At 36.1% G+C, this 23,233-nt stretch overlaps 2 protein-coding genes across 3 annotated transcripts in view; one reads left to right on the forward strand and one right to left on the reverse strand.

The window, feature by feature from the left end:
* LOC111408891 (protein DSS1 HOMOLOG ON CHROMOSOME V-like) overlaps positions 1-8,543 on the forward strand; it is an 18,271-nt gene extending 9,728 nt beyond the window's left edge. The window contains exon 3 of one of the 2 annotated variants that reach the window (XM_023038834.1): positions 8,155-8,543. In XM_023038834.1, the coding sequence (XP_022894602.1) occupies positions 8,155-8,300 (146 nt within the window). In that variant the 3' untranslated portion in view covers positions 8,301-8,543. The remainder of the gene's footprint in view (positions 1-8,154) is intronic. The other variant, XM_023038759.1, reaches the window with a different exon arrangement.
* Positions 8,544-13,350: 4,807 nt separating this feature from the next.
* Positions 13,351-16,001, reverse strand: LOC111409020 (polygalacturonase 1 beta-like protein 3). The gene is made up of 3 exons (XM_023038944.1): positions 15,914-16,001; positions 14,776-15,505; positions 13,351-14,585 (listed from the first exon to the last, which is right to left on the reverse strand). Exons 1-3 carry the CDS (start codon positions 15,980-15,982, stop codon positions 13,489-13,491), a joined length of 1,896 nt encoding a protein of 631 aa, XP_022894712.1. The 5' UTR covers positions 15,983-16,001; the 3' UTR covers positions 13,351-13,488.
* Positions 16,002-23,233: the final 7,232 nt, after the last annotated feature.

A 23,233-nucleotide genomic window follows, 5' to 3' on the forward strand; every position in this document is an offset into this window, starting at 1 on the left:
ATTTGCTATTTTATTCCAAGCATTCTTAATTCTTATGAGCTATTCGACTTAGGCACTTCTATCGGTTCGATGCACGATTTGATTCTTGGCTTTGGTTGTGTCCATATGGACAGGCTTCATACTGGAGCAATATACTTGATTAATAAAATATTCAGCATTTGGTTTTGTTTTAAATTAGGAATGAGAAAATTGGGTCGCACTCGAAAGACTATAGATTACATCAATTCATGCTAAAACAAAGAGGCAGAGCTTAACTCACAATGTAGCTATTGAGTTAATAATAGATTTTCAATTTGTCATGATTCGCAATGTAGTTGTGATGAGGACATCTCCTTTGGATTACTTTCCAGTTTTGTTTTGGGCTTGTATTGTGTTTTGTAATTGGGCTAGTTTAGTATTTTGCTTTGGGCTTGCATTATATATGTAGGTTGGCCCAAGCCTTTTTTATATTTTGTATTTTTTATATATATTCAGCCCTTTGTGTAAGTGGGGGATAGATTGGATGAATGAAATGATATTTGAGTGTTAAACACATTCTCTCCCTCCCTTCCTCTTCTCTCCTCCTCCTCCTTCTCTGGTTGTCTATCTTGCTCCTTCTGCTGGTTCCTTTAGTTTTCTTATTTTCTACTTCTATCTTTGAGCTACATCAAAGTGTATCAGAGTCAAAACTTGGTTTCTTTCATCAAGTTTCTTGTTAACTGTTGCTGGAACATCTGCAGGCAAAACTGGGAATTATTGATGTCTTTCTCCACCTCTTCCCATAAATCGTAAGAGTCATGTTCATCCACGAGTAAACCTTAATGTTATATGAACTTTTGTAATATTCCCAAAGTGCTAGACGCAGCCCTTAACTCCAACCACGTCCCAACTCACCACCGCCTTCTCTACACCTGTTTAAACCACTGCAACACCATGCTCTCAATGGCTCCCTTCCAATATTCACACTATTAGCCTAACCAAATCCACAACACAGCGACCCAATTTCCATCCAATATAATATACGACCCAACGCGAAATTACAGCAACCAGAAATTGAGCCAATTCCTTTCCGAACTCGGACCACTCATGACAACCAGGAGCACCCACCCCATGACAGCAAGGAATCAATTCCATCGGCACCCGTAATCCACCAATTGACTACCTAACACCTTTTCCAATCTCCAGCAACATATATACACAAATCCAACCGAAACCACCTTCACCTGCCTCCGCCTCTGCCTTCGCCTCTACAAATAAAGCCGACAGGTGTTTGAATGGCGAGTTTATGTGAGACAGTGGGTATTTAATTTCAGTTGGGCTCTGCTTATAGTTTGTATTTAGGCCTTACTTTGTGTATTTTGGAGATTGGGCCTCAATTGTTATGTACATAGTGGAATGATTGGTAGTTTAGGCCTTTATTAGTGTTTGGACTTTAGCTTGTAACTTGTTTGCTTATTTGATTTGTGTTTAAAAAAAAAAAAAAAAAAGAATAGAAAAAAGAGAAAAAAAAAGGAACAAAAAAAGGAGGAACAAAAAAAAGTATTTTTTGACATCGTTTTGCAGGTACCTCTTTTTGTCCTATTGATCGTCCCAGTTACTTTAACGAACAAAAAGGGGAAGTTACTTTTTATCTATCTTTGGTTTATATTACTGTTAATTTAAAATTGCATCAATTAATTTTCTGTGATGCTATTATCCTAAGTATTTTACCTAAAATCACGTAATTGAATCCTTGTTAAACCCACTTTATCTCACTTATTTTACGTGATTAGATTTTGACTAGTAATTTTGAGTCTCTCTTTGTTATTTTATATTTATTAGCAGTATTAGCTTGTCATACTTGGACTTACATAATCCTAAACTTTCAATTTAAATGCTCAAGTTGCTATTTCTCGTTACTTGCACTTGTTGTTCATTGATGTCTCCGCTGCAAGTCATTTAGCTAGTGTTACATTGGATAAAGTTGCGTAGTGGTCGTCTCGTTACCTCTAGTTCTAGTACATTGACCATGGACCCATCCTAATTTGATGTACTCGCTAGACAATTAGCACAACTTGTCACTAGCCAGCAGCATTTACAGAGTCAATTAGCGGCTATCCAAACTGAGATGGTTGCTACTCGTGAAGAGAGCAGAGATCTAGCTACTAGGTTGAACCATTCTGAACAAACTACTCGTTCGACTGATGCTGATAACTCTGAAGCGTCCCATAATGTACACTATTATCATTGACAAGGTGGTAGATAGAGATGTCAACGAGCCTAAATTTTAGGCTCGGGCTCGGTTCGGGTAAAATGTTCGAGCCTTTTTTTGGGACCGAGCCGGGCCGGCTCGGGTTTTGTTTGGTTTTGGATTTTTTTTTGGCAGCCTTGCTGCCATAACACAGCAACACGCTGCCTTGTAATTTTTAATTTTTTTTTTGTTTTTTTTTAAATATAAGCTCATGAGCCCGAGCTGAAAAGCCACACGGCCCGGCTCGGGCTTTGCCCGGCACCCCAAAATGGAGCTCGGTTCGATTCTCACGAGCCTCGAGCCGAGCGGGCTCAACCTTTTTCCAAGTCGAGCCATGGGCGATCCGAGCTGACGAGCCCGATTGCCATCCATAGTGGTAGACAACATCCTCGACGTGATCGAAGGAATAAAGATCATGGCCGTGAGCAAGAACGAGGCTATGGCCGTCACGATACTCATTCTTCTCCGCGCCATGAAGAGCGTTACTTTAGAAATATCAAGTTAGATGCTCTTACTTTCGATGGTTGCTTACTCCTATAGTTTTTACTCGATGGATTATGACATGGATCATTTCTTAGCTTGGTACGGAGTCCCAAAGGATCGAAGAATCCAATTTGCCAATCCGAAATTAATTGGCACTGTCCAACTCTTCTGGGAAAGTGTTGAGGATCTCCTTGAGAGGTGTTATGCACCTCCAGTTGGAAGTTGGGAGGAAATGAAGCGTTACCTTTAAGAGAAGTACTTGTAGTACGGGCAACTTGTTAGACAAATGGAATGCCCTTATACGGGGAAATTGACCCATGACTGACTATGTTACTCAATTTGATGAATTTTGAATGTGAGGTCACGTCGTTGAGGATGAGGCAATGACTTTGAATAGATATAGACAGGGCCTAAAAGATGATCTTAGGCGTAGGCTTATCTTTCGAGGTGTCACTACTCTTAATCATGCTTATTCTTTTGTCCAAGATTATGAGTTGGTTACTAAGACTTCGCATGGAAGGCGTGCTGACAATCGTCCTTTCGTCTCGTCCGTGCTACCTTCGCCTGTTAAGTCCCTCTTAGGGCCTCCCCCATTTAATGTCTACCTTTTATTGGAAAATAAAGGTAAAGCTCCTAAAATTCCAAAAACTTCTTCCCACTTGCAGTGCTTCAATTGTAAAGGTTTTGGTCATATCTCATCCAGATGTCCTAGTCGAGCTTAATCATTGATGAACGAAAAGATGTAGAAGGTGAGCCATTAGAAGATCAAGGCTATGAACCTAAATTTGAAGAATTTGACGATTTGGATGATATTGAGGATACCTGATTAGGTTGTATTCGAACCTTCCTCATAGATCTAGGTTCTGTAACCCCTGTCCCCGACAACTCGCACAAAGTGTTGTACGTTGTATCCTTACTTACCCTAAAGATGCTGATGACTGGCGTCGTCATGCCATTTTCACACTTATAGCAAGATCAATAATAAGGGTTATAAAATTATTGTGGATAGTGGTAGCTGCATCAATGCAGTTTCAGTGGCTAAATTGTCCGGTCTTGGATTGCAGTCAGTCCACACCCTCAACTTTATAGCGTCTCTTGGGTTTACATTTCTTCTATTGCCATAAACGAGCGTTGTTTGGTACCTATACAGTTTCTTGAATACAAAGATCATATATGGTGTGACGTCATTCCCATGGATGTCGGATACGTCATTCTTGGTTGATCCTGGTTGTTCAATTTGGATGTCACTATTCATGGTCGATCAAATCCATGTTCCCTTGTGTTTAATGGAAAGAAGATTTACTTTAATCTTTTACCGCCAAAACTTGTTGCTTTACAACAGGCTAAGAAAATTGTGATGCGGAAATGATTACATAAGATCAGCCCTACAGAATTTGAGCGTACATTCAAAGAGAATTCTGTTGTGTTCGTCGTGGTCGTCATGGAAGTTCCATCGGAATCTCCAATATCGACCCTTGACGAGGTCCAGTTAGTTCTTCAAGAGTTTCGGAATGTCTTTCTTGAAGACCTCCTGGATCTATTGCCCCCTTACGGGATATTCAACATGCCATAGATTTTGTTCCTTGATCGTCTCTTTTAAAGTTATCTCATTATAAAATGAATCCTACTGAGCTTGCTAAGCTCCAGAGGCAAGTAGAGGAGCTCCTTCACAAAGGATTTATTCACGAGAGTTTAAGTCCTTGTGCAATTCCCGCCCTTTTGATTCCTAAGAAAGATGGCTCTTAAAGAATGTGTTGATAGTCGCGCCATCAATAAGATCACAGTGAAGTACCGTTTTTCAATCCCTAGGCTTCATGATATGTTTGATATGATGGGTGGTGCCACAATATTTTCTAAGATTGATTTACAGAGTGGGTATCGCTAAATTAGTATTCGTTCGGGTGACGAATGGAAGACTGCCTTTAAAATGAAGGATGATTTTTATGAGTGGTTGGTCATGCCTTTTGGACTAACCAATGCCCCCGAGAACTTTTATGAGAGTGATGACACAAGCTCTACGACCATTCATGGGTATATTCCTCGTTGTCTACTTTGATGACATTCTCGTGTACAATAAAATTAGGGAACAACATTGAGATCATCTCACACAGATTTGTTCTACCCTTCGAGCAACAAGCCTGTATACTAATGTGAAGAAATGTTCATTCTTCACATATAAAGTTGTCTTCCTAGGCTTTATTGTCTTCGCGACAGGAATATTTGCTGACCTTTTAAAGATTCAGGCCATTGTTGGTTGGCCTAAACGCAAGACTATACATGACGTTAGGAGTTTTCATGGTTTAGCTATCTTTTATCGTCTTTTCATTAAAGAGTTTAGCACAATCATGACTCCTATTACGGAGTGCATGAAAAGAGGAGAATTTTATTAGATGCACGAAGCGGCCAAAGAATTTAAGTTGGTTAAAAGGCGAATGACAGAAGTTCCAGTCATGCGACTTCCTGACTTCTCCAAAGTTTTTGAGGTAGAATGTGATGCCTCTAGGTTAGGGATAGGTGGAGTTTTGAGTCAGGAATGTCACCCTATTGCTTATTTCAGTGAGAAACTAAATGATGTCAAACTACGGTACTCGACTTATGACAAGGAATTGTTTGCAGTTGTACAAGCTTTGCGCAATTGGCATCATTACTTGTTACCTCAGGAATTTGTCCTTTATTTGGACCATGAGGCCCTTAGCTACTTTAATTCTCAAAAGAGGTTGAATGCTAGGCATGGTCGTTGCATTGAGTATTTGCAAGCCTATATTTTTGTTTTGAAACATAAGAAAGGCAGTGAAAACCTAACGACGGATGCTTTATGCCACCGCATTTCCCTTTTATCTATTATGAGTGTCAAGGGCATAGGTGTTGAACGACTCCAAGAAGATTACGAGTCATGTTCTGATTTCAAGGACATTTTCCTTGCACCGAAAAGTGGACATTTGGATGCTACTGATGGTTTTCGTCTAGAGGATGGTTATCTTTTCAGGTCCAATAAATTGTATATCCCTCGGATTTCAGTACGAGACTTTATAGTTTGGAAAAGTCATGTTGGAGGCTTGGCTGGGCATTTTGGACGTGATAAGACAATTGAGGAGGTTGAATGTCAATTTTATTAGTCTCGTTTAAAGACAGATGTGACTAAGATAGTTAGCACCTGTAACACCTTTCAGTTGGCCAAACAGAAGAGACAAAACACTGGTCTCTATACACCTCTTCCCGTCCCTAGTTGTCCTTGACTAGATGTCAGTATAGATTTTGTACTAGGACTCTCACGTACCCCAAAGAAACATGACTCTATTTTTGTTATTGTAGATCGTTTCTCGAAAATTGCTCACTTTATCCCTTGCAGCAAGATTTCAGATGCGTCTAAGGTTGCCAGATTGTACTTTAATGAGATAATTAAGTTGTGTGGTCTTCCTAAGACCATTTTGTCGGATAGGGATATTCGGTTCACCAGCCATTTTGGAGAACCTTATGGCACATGGTTGGTACTAAATTGAAATTCTTCACTGCATATCACCCTCAAACTGATGGTCAAACTCAAGCTATTAATCGCAGTCTTGATAATCTGTTAAGGTGTCTAGTTCAGGAAAATCTTAGGAATTGGGATTTAATCCTCCCTATAGCCCAAATTGTATATAACAATTCTGTGAATCGATTTTTAAATATGAGTCATTTTGAAGTTGTTCATGGTTATAAACTCAGGAAGCCTTTAGATCTTATCCTTATGTTCACATATGCTAACGTGTGTGTCAACTGAGACATTTGTACATCTTCATGACTTGCACATTAAGAACAATAAATAACTAGAGGCAAGTAATGCATCATATAAACTTTGAGTTGATTTGCATAAACGACTGTTGAACTTAATATTAGGGATTATGTGATGATCTCAATTAGACTGGTACGGCATCCATCTGGATCCGCTTCCAAGTTGCAAGCCCATAGTGCTGGTCCTTTAAAAATTTTAAAGCGTGTTGATCCAAATGTGTATGTCATTGATCTTCCACCAGATTTTGGCTACCACTCTACTTTCAATGTTAAGGATTTAGTTGCTTATAAAAGCCATTTTAACCCCTTCGATGATCCTTTTCTACTTCCATCTATGGACCCTCAACTTGAATCTGTTGTTACCCCTACTTCAACATCACCTGTTACAATACCCAGAGATAAATTTGATGCTATTTTAGATGAACAGATTATGTTGACTAATGATGGAGAGATTCAACGTTTCCTTGTTCGATGGGTAAGCCAACCTGATTCTGATTATACATGGATCCCTAGAGAGACATTCTAGCAACTTGATCCCGACTTAGTGGAGCTTTATAGGAGTTAGCAAGACCTTCCTTTGCCTAGACCACCTATCACACGTCTATGGACGTCAGAAGAAGTTTGTCCAACCACCCAACTTATGGTTAGGAGACTGACCGCAACATTTTCGTGAGTCATTCACTCGACAAAGTTGAGTTTTCTCCCACTCCGAGAGAGTTGATGAGGACATTTGCTTAGGACTACTTTCTAGTTTTGCTTGGGCTGGTATTATGTTTTGTAATTGGGCTAGTTTAGTATTTTGCTTTGAGCTTGCATTATATATGTAGGTTGGCCCAAGCTTTTTTTATATTTTGTATTATTGATATATATTCAGCCCTTTGTGTAAGTAGGGGACAGATTGGATGAATGAAATGATATTTGAGTGTTAAAACACGTTCTCTCCCTCCCTCTTCTCTCCTTCTCTGGATGTCTATCCTGCTCCTTCTGCTGGTTCCTTCGGTTTTCTTATTTTCTACTTCTATACTTGAGCTACATCAAGTTGTACTGCAGATGAAAATGCATTGTTCTTGCCTCGTCTTGAGTCCAGTCTATTTAGTTGCTGAATTCATAAATTGTGTTATTAATATGAATTTTGAACACCTTATTGATTCGGTATTCAGGGACCTTCATTTTTTGTACAATGTGATTTTCCCCTGCATCTTGAACTATTTGGTGTGAATTCTTCTGAGCACACACTTTATCACTGGATGTGATCCTCTCTTTTTTTATTCTTTTCTCTTAGTGTGATTAAATAGTTGTTATTATTCAAATAAAAATATTCGTATGACCTCTTTCCCCTCCCAAATTTACATCTGGAATGTTGAAAATATTAAACTTACTATAGAGATGATCATTCTATGGTGACCATTCTTCTTGGTGCAGTTGTTTAGTTTTGTAGTAAAATTAACCTATGAAAAGAAGATCATAGTGATGTGCGTTCTCCGAATTATCCAACACATTAATTATTCACCAATACTTGCTGTTCTAATCAGGGTTCATTTTATTCAAGTTTATTATGTTCTTTTCCTTCTCATTAATCGGAATTGAATTCGTTTATTAGAGATTCTGATTTTTAACATGTTTTAGAACCTTTTGTAGTGGGAGCATCGCAACTTTCTGAATTTATTTCCTTATTCATATGAAATTGGCAGAGTGGGATGAAAAAGAGGAAGGTAAGGAAGTAACTCAGCAATGGGAAGATGATTGGGATGATGATGATGTCAATGATGACTTCTCTCTGCAGCTTAGGAGGGAATTGGAGAGCATCACTGAGAAGAATGGAGCTAAGTCTGCATGATATAAGTTTCTCTTATTGATGCTTCCCCATAATTTATTTGTTACCAAATCCTGTGATGATGTCCTTCTAGAACATTGCGTGTAGGAGAATCCATTGAGTTCTCATTTGATTCCAGAGTCTTGTTAATGAAGAAATTTTCTATTTTCATTCCTTATTCTGAGGTATATTTTTATGGTCCAACTTGACATCATTTCACTGGCTGTTCAATTTCTTCCATATCTGATACATGAGGAATTTATGGCATTTTTAACAAAGTTAATTATAGGTTTGGCTAGCTTGAGAGTAGTGCCAAGTGAGAGATTATAGTATGGATATGAAAAGCATGACTAATTGCATGTGGTTTGTGAATTAATATGGATCTTTAGATCGCATCATTTCAAATTGGGACATAATGTGATGGTCTAGATCGCACCCCGCATAAGGTTCATAATCATTTATTACGTACCTCTTTGAATAGTCATACTCAATCTGAAAAATCACGGCTCTTCAATATGCATCCGTTACATTTGAAAGGTCGCTTCTAATTATCGCACTAATTGAAGACTCTTCAAATTACCCCTATTAAAATTGTTAAATCACACCTATTAAAACCATCAAATTCCTACAACTTATTGTCAAATTGATCGAGTGACTATTCAGTAATTCGATCAGATTTGAGTTGATCAAATATGAGCTTGACCCTTATGTCTACAACGTGAAAATAGTGAAAACAAATGTCGATGATTTCTAGTTAGGTTATATTGGAATATTTTGAAAAACGCTCAAAAGTAACATGGTAATGTAATACAGGGAATGAATCTTATTCCAGAGAAAAATCAGCGGCTTGGTTGTCTTTTCCTTTTTAATTTTTCTATTGTACTTTATTAAAGTAAAAGCATAAATTAGAATGAAGTATATTTTATTAATGAATCAAGAAACTCTTCAAGAAAATATGTATCTGCATGATCTTTCAAATCATCCTTGTACACAAATTACAGATTTTAGGAATTCCATTTTATTTTTTTTTGGCATGAGAATATGGATCCACAAGATTTCAATAATCGACACACTACCAATAATTGAGCCAAATCTCGAGTATCACAAGGAATTTGCCTTTTCTACGGAGTCCTTTGGATTGGATCGAAAACAATTCTTGATCTCTATACCAATTCAACTCCAATTCCACTTGAACGACTATTTTCTTCACCAATTTGCAGTGCATTAGCTCTTGTTCTACAGATTGGACAAGCAGCAGTTTTCAAAAGCCATGAATCTATGCATTGAACATGAAAAATATGATTACAAATAGGTAGCATCCTACACTTTTCACCTCCCTTGAAATTCTCCAAACACACCACACATTCTACTGAACTATTCCCTTTCTCATCGGCCTTGTAGTCGAAACATGTCAGCTGTTTTAGGTCAACGGATGACAAGCCCGGGATTCGACTGACTCGACCCGGAATAGATATTCGACCACTGATATAGTCCCCTCTGAAAGCCCTCCCAACAATACAAACATGAATCATGATCAGAATTGCTATGCCAATAACTAATAGAAGTACAGAAATGATAATTTGCATGGACATGGCCTTTGCTTGAGGATCATGTGATTTGAATGGAAAGGTTTCTGCAGACTCGAATTCTATTCCCAGAAGTTGTTTTCTTGGTGAGAAACTTGGTAGATGGAAAGAAACTGAAAAATGGCATTGGGCTGAAGTGGCCTAATTTGTATTAAATACTAGGAGTCACTAAACTTTTAGAAAAAACTTACAGTAGTCACTAAACTTTATTTCGTTCTAGATTGATTATTGAAATAAAGTAGTATTTCAAACTGGTCATTTTATCCATATAGTTAACAAAATGTTGATACAATAATCAACTTTTTCATTAGTTGGACTAATAGGCACATCGACGTTCATGTCTCATAGCAAGTGGCTTCACAAATCTTTCATCCGATATAAATAAGGGCTTGGTTCCATAAGAAATTCTGTTCCAGAGCGAAATACCTCGAAAAGTCTGAACATAATGATTGAATTATTAAAAAATATTTTAGTTAAGTGATCATTTTATGATAAAATGAAATTTAATAACCAATCTGAAAATTTATTAAAAGTTCAGTGGCGTATTTTTAACCCAGCCTATAGTTTTGGATTCTTGTGCAACAGTAATTTTGAAAGCATCCTAAGTTGAAGAAGACTTAAAATGTTGGAAAAGTCATAGAAGAAATTAATTTATAACAGGCTTGTCACTATTGAAATCAAAGTCCTCCAGCCACAATAATTTAGGATTTGCCACTTTGCGAGAATAAATTTAACAATTGCAGTGACATATTTCAATGTAACAGCAAACGATTTGATGAAAAAGTTAATTGTGTTTAAAACAATCCAATTATAAGATACCACGTGACATTATGTCAAAAATTATTTCGAGACATCTGACTCTATAGCACAATTCAATATTTTAAATTGAATCCCATGATCCATCAGTGGTTTCAACAATTAATAATTAATTGGTGATTGATTGGAAAAATTCAAATTTGGATAAATTCAAGTTTGGATATGTTTATCTAAATATGGACTTACGTAATAAAAGTAAAGTAATGAATTGATAGAAAAAGATGAAAATCTTCAAAATATTGAGCTAGTTAAGTAATTTGTTATCCGATTAGGTTGAATGTAAATGGGTCCACCCACGCCCACGTGAAACTCCATAATAATGCATTTTGACTTTTAAATCGAAAACTTTTGAGGTTTTATATGACATTCAAAAGTTTTAAGTTATTAGATTAGATTAGATTGACAATACTTCACCAATCAGGCCCAATAGCATGGCTCAACAGGAAGTCCGTTAAAAAGAGTGGACTTCTCTAAGGGTAATCTCATAAATAGCCTAAAAACTAACTATTTCTTAAAAATAATGTTATTTGCAGTTACTAATATTGCAATCGTCCTACATGGCATACATGTAGCGATTAGTGATTTATTATATAAGATAATAAAAAATTACTATATTAATGTATCAAATCACTAACGACTATATGTATGTCACATAAGACGGCTACGGCAATGAACGGCTACAAATAGCATTACTCATTTCTTAAACTACTTTCCAATCTATTTTTTCCCGCCAAAATATTATTTTTTTCTTATGGGTAACTTTCTTATTAACTACACTTTATAACACGGCGTGTTACACGTATGACACACGTGTTATGCACATTCCACACTTGTCGCCGTTCATCTTCCTCAAACAAACCCTAACGTAGCTTATACTTGTTCCATTTATACCCTCCATCAACGATTCATGTGGATCTTGAAGATCCAACGACTGTGATTGCAGCAAAGCCTTTACGTACCTGCTACATAAGTTGGATTTTCTTGTTTTACGATGTGGCCCTGGTAATGTAGCAAGGTTCCATTAAGTTTGTCTAAAAGCATGAAACAGAAAATTCGTCTTTCCTTCTCACTTTGGGTCATGTTTTCTGCAATGGATTAATCTACGATAAAAAAAATACCATTTTGAAAGATCGAAGTAATTTCGAAGCAATTGTATGAATGGACATTGTGGAACTAGCTGGATGAACGAATGGAAATTGTATAATAAGATGATCAACTTTATTTGGATTCACTATAATCACTTTATAATTAAGAGTCGAAATCAAATTTAAGAAATTCACAAACGACGAAGGACATCTGATTGAGTTCTTATGTTTTCATGTCCGATAATCGACCAAACTACTAAGTTAACTTCAAAGAGGATTTATGATCTATGCTTGCTTGCCTGATGGAGCCTTGTAGAATTAAAAATTAGAGTTATGGAATTAGACTCTTTATGGGCACCAGTGTACAGACAAACTCTTGTTCCCTAACCTGTTGGGGTACATCCTGCGATTTACCTCCCTCACGATGCTCTAGGAGCGAAGTGGTGGGGCCCCTAAAGGTTAGGGTTTAACCTTCTTGTTAAAAATTAGAGTTTCTCATTTTGATCACTAGAAAAAGAATGAACGAATGTGATCCCATAGATCTATAACTGTGACAATGATATCATTGAAACTTGCATGAAATAGTCACCACATGAAAAAAGGCTGTTACAATTAAATCCAAAACGAGAAAAGGAATGCAAAGAAAAAGAAATCTTAGGACAACATCATCGATAACCAGCGAGACAAAGATCCACTATTTCTGCACGAGAGCGACATTTTGATGGTGCCTATCTTTAGCTGCACTCAAAGCAAAGCATGCTCTCTGTCTCGTCGGTCTCGAGTTTGCTTTCACCTTTAAAGCCAGAAACTTTTATCATTTAAGAAGACATGCGCATTTCAGCATGAAATATCTGACTAGGTACTATAAAAAAAGTTGAACCCCAACCTAGAGGCCCCCCATCACCCCAATCTTGAGGATCTTCAATAATGGTATAAAATGAAAATTTAGATCTTCAAAATGGTCGAATAACCTCTCTAATGAAAAGATGCAAAGAATATGTTAATGGCATTTTTCAACGGAAAATGAAAATATGCATTTTTTCACATCCACAAGAGGTCAAAAGTGGATTTAGATCTTCCCACTGGAACAGAATTTGGATTTAGATCCATCAGGATGGAAATGACAATTCAAAAATGGTTTTAAAGATATCAATTTACACCAAAACTAATAAAACCATTGAATATGCTCTAAGACCATAATTATAGGGCCTACAATTTGATCTAACTTTTCAATCACATATTTTATCAACTTTTATAAAAATTTGATTTTTAGCTAAAACAAATATGGGCTAAGACTATGATTACAACTTCTCAAGTTATCTTATCCGAACCGATCAAAAGATAACTAATGAACCCATATTTGGTGGGGATTAAATTCAGATTTTTAGTAGATTTTGATAAAAATTGTTGAAACGTGTGGTTGAAAAATTGTGAATCCCATAAAATGCGTGGTTAAAATTAGTTGTTGACTCTGATTTAAATTAAAATTTTAATTTTAATTTATACCGGACTCGAGCTAAGCATATCACGAAAATCAAAATCCTTGTAAAAATAAAACAGAAACCAAGTGCAATGTTACACAAAAAGTCAAAGAGGAACAGCTCAAATAAGTTATTTTTCTTTTCCATATGAAAGAAACAGATCATAGGATGATTATATCATCAAATTTCTTGTAAAATTTATAAACCTAAAAATAATCAAATCCGAAAAGGACCTTAATTAAGATCAATCATCAGCAGTGGTCCAAGTCATATCATTCTCAAAAATCCAATGGCACACCTCAATAAGTCCAGGGCTGGACCCCAGAGCCAAAAATGCACCATGATTTGGACTCCATGTTGACGTGTCAAGATGACAAATAGCTACACCATGATTTATTTTAGCCTTGCTCTTTACTTCAAGAATGTCTGCCTCGTATACTCTCACCTTAGGAACTGAATGACAGTAATAGAGTAGGTAAGGGTACAAGCTTTGATGGCACGAGACTGATTCCGTTACTCGACCGCCGTTTATTCCGTTGACTTTCCCGATCATCACGTCTTGCTTTGACCCCTTCACGTTGTCGGTTGTTCTCACCACAACATTGTGGCCTAGGACCGAAATAGCGAAGTCGATCATGTCCTCTGCCGATCCAACACACTGCTTGGTCTCACCCTGGCTCGGTGGCCGCTCGCACTCTTGCAGAGCGTTCATCAACACGTGCTCCATAGTGGAGTTGTCAGGTGCATGAAAAGTTTGTTTAAGCGCGGAAAGCTCATTGGTCGAAAATGGTAATTTCGATGAAATGGCCCGGGGCAAAAATGACCTTTTCGGCATCCAATCACGAATATTGGGCATTTTCATTATAGTTCCTTCTTTCAACATGCTTTCTCGAAAGAATTTGCCCTCCTCTACGTGGTTTTTTACAGGTTTGCCACTGACCTTTTTGGAGTCATCTTTGGAAGAACCAGGAGGCTTAGTATATTGAGCAAATGTGACACCCTTTTTAGCATACTCTGTCTCTTTGAATGTAGTATTTAACCCATAAATCTTGAATCCAACAATTTGACCTACTGCCCCTTTAGCATACTCTTTGAATGTGTCAAACCCTACATTAAATGATTTTCCATAGTTTACAAAATTCGTCTTCCCCGTGTTCGAATTCTTCCCGTATGATTGAAACGTATCAGTCCCAGCATTGGACGAATCTCTATAATTTGTAAATGTATCGGTACCTCCGTTTCCACCGTTGCCATAGTTCTTAAAATTGTTGCTAGGGTTATTAGCATTAGTACTATAACCCTTGAACGAATCATTAGCTGAATTTCCCAATTCGCCATAGCCTGTTGTTAAGGTAAGATCTCACATCAGAAAGTACATAATAATAATCAACTATAAGAGCTTGTACTACTACACTAACAAGATTATTTTTTAACATATCACAGTCTAAAATCTCAAATGACCGATTTGAATATTAAAACAATAATCAATAAATAATTGTTATTTCTCTTAACACGGTTGACTGCTAAATACCTGTGAATGTCGACCCAATAACATTGGACGTGTCTCCATAGTTAGTGAATTCGACGGGCACTCCATTGCCGTTCCTCGCATAGCTTGTGAATTCTTGGTTTCCTGAGTTGGTATCATCCACATAACTTGTAAAAGATAGTTTATGATGGTTTCCATCTGATTCATATGAAGTGAAACGAAGATCCGGAACGTTAACCCTCGGCATGTAGGTCTTGAAATCTCCAGCGCCACCAGTGGCGGAGGAAGCGTAGGAGGTGAAGTTGGAGCTGGCCACATTGCCATCATCGGCATAGCCGGCGAAGTTCTCATTATGACCAGTCGAGCCACGGCTGTATCGGGCGAATGGACCTGTGGCAAAATTGGCACCTTGAGAGTAATTCTTGAATACGTCAACCCCACCGAGACGAGAGGATCCATAGGTTGCAAAATTTTTGTTTGTGTAGTGAGCAAAGTTGGCATCATCCTTGTGGGTTTCTAGAGTTGGTTTTGAGTCTGAAAGACAGAACAAATCCGCGGTGGCGCAAAAGGCGGACAAGTGGGAAGATAAAGCATTTTGAGTGGCGAGTTTGGTGAAGAAAGCCGAATCCACGGCGGAGAGTGGTGAAGATTTGGACAGCAAAAATGAGGATTTTGGAAGGTTATTGGAAATGTGTTTTCTCCAGTACCTAACAAGTGAAGCTCTTGCAGTAAATGGATTCTCCTTGTTTGCACTCAAATCAGCCAATGTCAGCTGCCAGAGCAAGAGAAGAAATAAATGTTAAGGATAAACGAAAATAACATCTATTTATTTCGAGCCAGTATCTTAACAATGTCAGTTTCATAAGATGAAATTCGAAATTCAATATGGTATCAAAATCCAAAACATTCAAACTAGCAATTCATTTTTTTCAAATCTCAAAACTAGCTAACATTCGCATTTCAAGATTTGTACGAACCAGTTTCTCCCTAGTGCGTTTTAAGGGTAAAATCTCAAATCATATTTAAGAAGAAGACTATTCCTAATAATTAGTTACAATTTTTAGACTCGAAAATAAACATAAAATAGTTGAAACTTGTACTAGACAGAGATAGATCAACAATAGAAGACATTGGACTATTGGCCAAAAACGAAGTAGGAGAAGACAAGAAGAATACTTACACTGAAACATGAGACAGATAAGAACAAGAAGGAGATGAAGACAAGCTTGACTCCTCTGTCCATTTTCATTTTAGAGAGAGAAAGAAGACAGCAAGTATTTGTGATATCTATGGTTTATTGGGTTATAAAGTCATATATAGTAAACAACAATTTAATTTTTTTATGTCTTTTTCCCCGACATATATCTTGCTTTTATTTAATATATGCTTTAAAAAGATAGAGCAGATTTATTTTATTAAAGAAAGTGACAAAGATTCCTATTTCTTTAATTTTTTAAGTATTTGATCAAGGGAGATTGTCAGACGATTCATTTTTATTATTTTGTTAAGAGAAAATGAGATTAGATACGTGTATCTGATAGATCAAATTCAGCATGCACATGAGTCATGAACAAGAAGTAATAATGTACTAATTTTTACTTCGCAAATCGCAAGTCACATGCATGAAAATATTATCGAATTTCGTAATGAGGTTGCATCGGCCCGAGCATATGACACATGATTCGGTCAAATATGGCTTGACAGATCAAGATTTTTTTCGAGTCCTCAAAACATTTAAGGTGGAACTAGAGGTATAATAAATGCAACACGAACAATGTGATTTATTATGCGCGATCCCTCTCCATGTAAGGGGAGTGTAAACTCAGATGTACACTCTTAAGTGTACAAGTATCATTTTTATAATAAAATTAGGCTCGTTCTCCTTGAGAGAGGTATGATGTAGCTTATAAGTTTTGTCAGACCGCAAATTTAAGGAGCTAAGCATGACCTCTACATCTCAACAAATCGTCTTACGACATTGTTCATCTTGGACTATGAGCATGTTTGGCTACTAAGAAGAAGCAGATTGAGAGTGGGGACAATGGGGTGAGTTCAAAATTTTAATTTTTGTTTTATTAAAAATTACTTAATAATTTCGCCCCCACAATAAATTAAAAACGATAACTTTCAGCTAAAATGTCAACAAGGTTTGACAAAGCTCCTGTATGAGATTAGGTAGATTAGGTTTCAAATCTTAGCTGCCATGCTACTTTTTTCTTCTGAGAATTTTGTGCGATTAATCTTTAGCAAATTCGTCCAGATATATTTTCAACATGTTTGGGAGTGATTTTTTGACCGTTATTTCACTATTACAGTCGTCATATTTGACTTCTTCTCTCACAGGTGGACTTTACTTTTCTCCTAACGATTAAAAAATTAATTTTCAAAATCACTTTAGAAGGATAAAGGTGGCAATACAATGCTTAACACCTAATTTAATACTTTATTTTTGACGTTAATCGCGACACATTTTATCAAAAATAAATAAATAAAATACTAATTTAATTTTAGTCTTAAAGTTTCCAAATTTGTGCAATTAATCTTGAATTTTCAGTGTCTTTAGCAAATTTGTTTCACAATTTAAAAGGATAAAGTTGGCAAAATACAATGCTTAATTAACACCTAATTTAATATTTTATTTTTGACATTAATCATGCCTACGTATTTAATTTTTTGGACTTTAATGTTTCCTTCATTTTCAATTTCAAAATCTTGAAAAGAAAAACACAAAATACCTTTTATTTTATTTTTTTATGTACAAATATCCTAATATTATGGTTGATTTTTTAAATTCTTTTTACTAGCTCGAACGTAATTGTATTTTTCTTTACTTATTTATTTCATATTCAATAAGGATGGTGAAAACTTATAAGATAGGAACTTATTTTCAAACAAGACCAATGTGTGAGATGAACTGCCACGAACCAAATAACCCAGTAGACATTCAAACCTCTGAACAGGGGAAGGTGGGTTGGTCCCACTTGACACTCTAAATGTAAATGGGAATTAATTTTGGTACGTAGGTAGGCAGGAGGAGAAATCAGATTTTTCGAATACGAAATCATTATTTGATCTATATATGTGTAGTCATTTTAATTGCAGTATGATTCATTACTTCAATAAATGGAGAGGACAAAACGACAATTCAAATAAATTTTTTTTTTTTTTTGATATCCAGGTATCCCAACTTACACCAGATTAAATCCTGAACCTCCAAGACCCATGCCCCGAGAACCTTGGAGGGGTAAATCGCGAGTTATGCCTCAACTAGATAATTTAAATAATTTTAGGCAATAAAAAGGTGGAATTGATGTTATTTTTAAAAGTGATTTGTCTGAAAAATCAAAACCTACTCGTATGGATAACCCCCTTAGACGAGGGGACTCCACGCAATAAAATACTCGTTGCGGACCCCCTCGCATGTGAGGGAGGTCAAACTTGATGTAAGAGCATAACTCCACACATTAATCACTTGTTACATTAATAGTCTTGAAATTTACGTCCATGTTAAGGCCACTACCTGAATATTGATGCCTCTACTAGTTGAAGCAACTACGAATAACATCTAGTAAGACCACCTTTGGATACATCTTTTGAGTTTATGGGGTTCTTCAGAGAATAAATATCTAGTAGAGTTTTAAACAGATCTTTTTCATCTTTTTCATGGAAGAGCACTATCATAAGAGGTACATTGTTGTGCTAAATCCATAAGCTTTAAGTAAGATAGTGTAACAATAGAGTGTCAATCCCATAAAGACTCGTGTGTACTTAATATCAAAGATAATTAATTCTAGACTAATTTGAACCATTCACAAAAATAAAATGTGATTTTGTTGTGTTGTTTTAAACCGAAACTACTATTAAGCGAGAAAATCAAGTGTTGGTTGGAATCAATAAAATTAGTAGTGGCACTGTTTCCAAATAGAAAAAGATTCTTTAAACATTTTGATTTTTAGGTTTGGATAAGGAGCGATATATACGCTAGTAATGCACAATGCTTAATTGTGTCAAAGCAAGAGTTCTCTTTCTCATCAGAGATGCATTAAACGGATCTCATATGAAGTACAAACTTGGTAGACAAGTTGATTACCCAACATCAAGACTTCAATCACATGACACGAGGATTAAAATCTTGGTAAACTTGCATAATTTGTATGAGTAAATTAAGACAATCGTCAACAAGATTCTTGGTGAACAAATATTCCACTGCACTGCTGGGAAAATCAGGAGATGGGTCCAATGTGGCTATTTTTAATATCAAGACAAACCACTACCCACTAGTTGCACTTTCACTTAACTCTCTTGGCTTGGCGATGATCAGAAATATAAGACACTATTATTAATAAATTTGACTTTTGTGTAGATATAATCTATCCTTCCCATATACGAATCTATTGATAGATCAAAACATGCATAGAAAATGGCATCTTAATCAAGAACGTTGGCCACCTGCCACTTGCGGGAGATTGAGTGTACTTTATAATAAATAAATTGGATCCACTTTACATATTTTTCTAGTAATATAACATATGGGCAGAAAACAAGGTCCAAATGGCAGTGCATTAACACAGAACAAGAAGATAAAGGGGACAAGAGATGGGGCTTTTCTTGTCTTTTATTGGCACATAAAAGAGAACAATCTCAGAAATGCTTCGTTTTTTTAACCCATTATGCAAATTTTTAAAATTAGAATTGCAGCAAGGCTACAAGTCCCTAGCCTAGCCTCAGGTGCTATGGCCATATTTTAATCAATAAAGCTACACAAACAGGGCTAAAATACAGGTTGAGAAATAGGGATTCAAAAATGCTGATATGGCATTAGCATTTTGGAGGGAAGCACAGCAAAGTGATGGAAATTGTCAGCAAAGTGAAATCGCAATAAAAAATAAAATGACTAAAATCTGGGAGTGGGCCCCCAATTTTTCATCTCAGTATTGGCTTCACTTCGTCTTCACCTTTCCACTCTCTCTTTCTTAAAAGTTAAAAATTCATTGGGCACCCCAAATCAAAACAGTTTCTTCCGCTTGATTTTTCGGTAAATTTGAAGAATGTTCGACGTCGAATGAAGGATGACCAGTTTAAGCTCGGCGCACATAGCCGGCCTACACCATCTCTCAGCCAGAGCAACCGCCTTCGCCCCTTCCACACCTCTTCCTCCGCATAATGGCCTCCTCTCTTTTTTTTTTTCCCTTGCAGATAAAGTCAATATTCATCTCAAGAACTCGGGAATTCAAGTCCAACCCAGATTATCCAAGTCCGAGTCCGCATTAGCCAAGGTGGAGTTTTGCTTTGTCTTTCCGCCGGACCTGGAAACTATTCTCTCAGCCGGATTAGTGTGCCTTCCTTTTTGTTGTGATTTTGTATAATTGATTTTCGAAAATTAGATGTTATTGTAATTTAATTATCTATGTGCCATCTTTTTTAAGAAATGAAATCTTCGAATTTTCACTTAGTTAATGTAATCTAGATGCCTATCTGTAATGAACACTTGGTATTTGATGCTGCCATATATCAAGATGATGTGCACAAAGCTCGACTGTATATCAAAATGATGGCATATTAATCGCCAACTCAGAAATTTCATTTGGAAAAATATAGTTTGACAAAACTGCTATGAAGTTCAAAAGAATTGCATAGGCGACAAGCACAGGCAACCATTTGAGCAATCCAAGCACCCATAGCACAAGTTACATTACTTCTTTTATTAACAAAATTTAGTTTTATACACTGTCTTCCTCATCACAACATGTCTATTGATTATTCTAACAAGTTTTATCTTATAAGTGTCCATTCAAGACAACCTATAAAGAATAAATTTAACAAGAGAAAATTGGACAACCACAGTTCTAAAATGACAGCAATTGAACAACCGCAAAGCAAAAACAAACTAAAAAAACAAAAAAGGAAATGAACTGTTAAACATCAATAGATTTGATAATCCCTTCTCATAATTATAGCATGTGTTGCCAATAATGGATCTTCACTCTTCTTTGAGATGTGTCAAAGCTCCAAAAAATGGATATTCATTCTTCCTCAGTTTTCTTCGAGACGTGTAATGGATCCGTAGAAATCCGAGGTTGAAGTGCGGCTTCAGTACATTTGCTGGAATTCCCCAAAATGGTCGGAAAGATTGTTGCCGTCCAAAGAAGGTGGCACTTAGGTTATTTGTTGCCGTCAAAACAGTAGCTTTTTGGCTGAAAAGTTGCTGCCGTTTGAATAATAGTGATCGGAGATGAAGGGTATGGCAATTTCCACCACTATGTGCGCCGAGTTTAAACCGGTCATCCTTCGTTCGACGTCTTTAACTTCTAAGAGAGAGAGTGTAAAGGTGAGGATGAAGTCAAGCCAATACTGAGATGAAAAATTGTGGGCCCACTTCCAGATTTTAGTCATTTTATTTTTTATTACAATTTCACTTTGCTGACAATTTCCATCACTTTGCTATGCTTCCCTCCAAAATGCTAATGCCACATCAGCATTTTTGAATCCCTGTTTCTCAACCTGTATTTTAGCCCTGTTTGTGTAGCTTTATTGTATTTTAATCTAAAGCAGCAAATTCATGGATTCTGTCTAGCGTAACTTGGCCCTTTTTTAGTCTCAATTTCTACAAAAAATAAAAAATAAATAATTGTAACAGTATTTTTTGAAAAATATATGATTAAAAAATAGAGAAAAATTTTGAATTGATGAGTTTGAGAAAAAATAAATTTTTGAATAATGTGGTTCAAATAGGAACTTAAATTTCACATAGGGAACGACACATAACTCCAACATATGAGAATTACATTTCAAAATTAACAAATATATCATATTATTTCAAATTCAAGTGTTAATTCTAATTAATAATATATGTAAAGAATTATCCCCCAATTAATATTATTTTCACCCTACCAAATTAATAATATTTATGGGACCCCCTCCTGTAAATTTTTTACAAAAACTGATTTATTATTATTATTATTGAGATTACACTCCATCCCATCCCAACTTGTAAAAAAATTTCATAAATTAAAAATCTTTTATGGAGATTACACCCCACCTCACTCCACCCTTTAAAAAAATTCAAAAAACTCAAAACATTTTTAAGAGATTACACCCCACATCCAAGGAATCACCCAAATTTGTTGTGGTGTTGTCCGTTACTAGATTTTATCTGTGACCAGACCTATGTTATACGTGACTAATTATAACCAATTTTATCCTTAATATGACTATCTAATTTGTGATTGTATGTAATCAAGTCATTAATTTATGTTATCTTTGACTAATTGTGACTAAATCAACTTTATCTTCAACATGACTAAATGTGACCAAATTTATCGTTAGTGTGTCTGACTTGATTAGATCAATCTTAACTGTGATGATATGTGATCAAGTAGCATTCAACATAAAATTGGTCACAACAATCACAATAAACAAACACTTGATCATAGAGGGTCACAAAATAAATATTCACACACCGTAGACCAATATCACAATTCACCGTTGGTCATCGCCACCGCCACCTCCAAGCATGACTACTACCATAGACATTAATTTGCAACCAAATATAGATAAAAGTTTCAGTATGAATTCTATCTCAAATCTCAATTCATGCCCAACTAAGCAAGAAATGCACCTACGTGAATGGGACTAACAAGTATAGACTCTTATTTCGTGCCCCCACTAGGTATAACATCTTCAATTCATTTAATCAAGAAGGTTTTATGAATTTTATAGACAGATAACAAAATTCAAACAGTGGAGACTTCGTAAACATCCAAAATTTACAAATTTTAGTCCCATTCATGTTTAAGAGATAAAGTACAATTGCTGCATTAATTACTTTGTGTACCTTACTCGACCCCCATTTCAAAAACTCAACCTCATCTTAGCATTCCTAAATCTCAACATCGTATTCTATCCATTCCCCACTATTAAAATTCATTTTAATATGAATACAAATTCTCCACTTCACTCTCAGATAACCCAAAATATCAAAAATAATACTGATTACATTTCCCTATTTAACTTTCAATCTATCAGATCCAGAAATTACTCAAAATCTACTGTAAATCATTTTTTAAGTAAGATACAAAAAGTCAACATAATTTCATTAAAACAAACATATCAATAACCAAAAAAAGAAAAGAAAAAAGAAACGGTAGCCATTTTAACATTGTATCGACAACATTCAATTAAGAATTCATTTGGTAACATTTAGAAACCTGATTAATTTTCTTGAGGAAGATAGAAAACTTATATATGAATATACAATAACAAGAACACAAAATTTCAGAATAATTACGACAAACTGAGATCTGTATAACGGTCAGGGTTTTTTGGTAGAAGTGTGGAAAACCCCTAGCTGCGTGGGAAATTATTGGAGTGACCTAAAGTCCCACTTGGAGGCTCGACAATAAATGATATTGTACCTATATGGCTCTCTTGATTAAATCGGGTAAAAGTCCATTGACTGATGGAATCGGTCAGGTTTGGAGGCTTCCGTCGGACGTGCAGG

Source organism: Olea europaea, chromosome 1 (genome assembly GCF_002742605.1).
Source record: "Olea europaea var. sylvestris chromosome 1, O_europaea_v1, whole genome shotgun sequence".
Classification (NCBI taxonomy): domain Eukaryota; kingdom Viridiplantae; phylum Streptophyta; class Magnoliopsida; order Lamiales; family Oleaceae; genus Olea; species Olea europaea.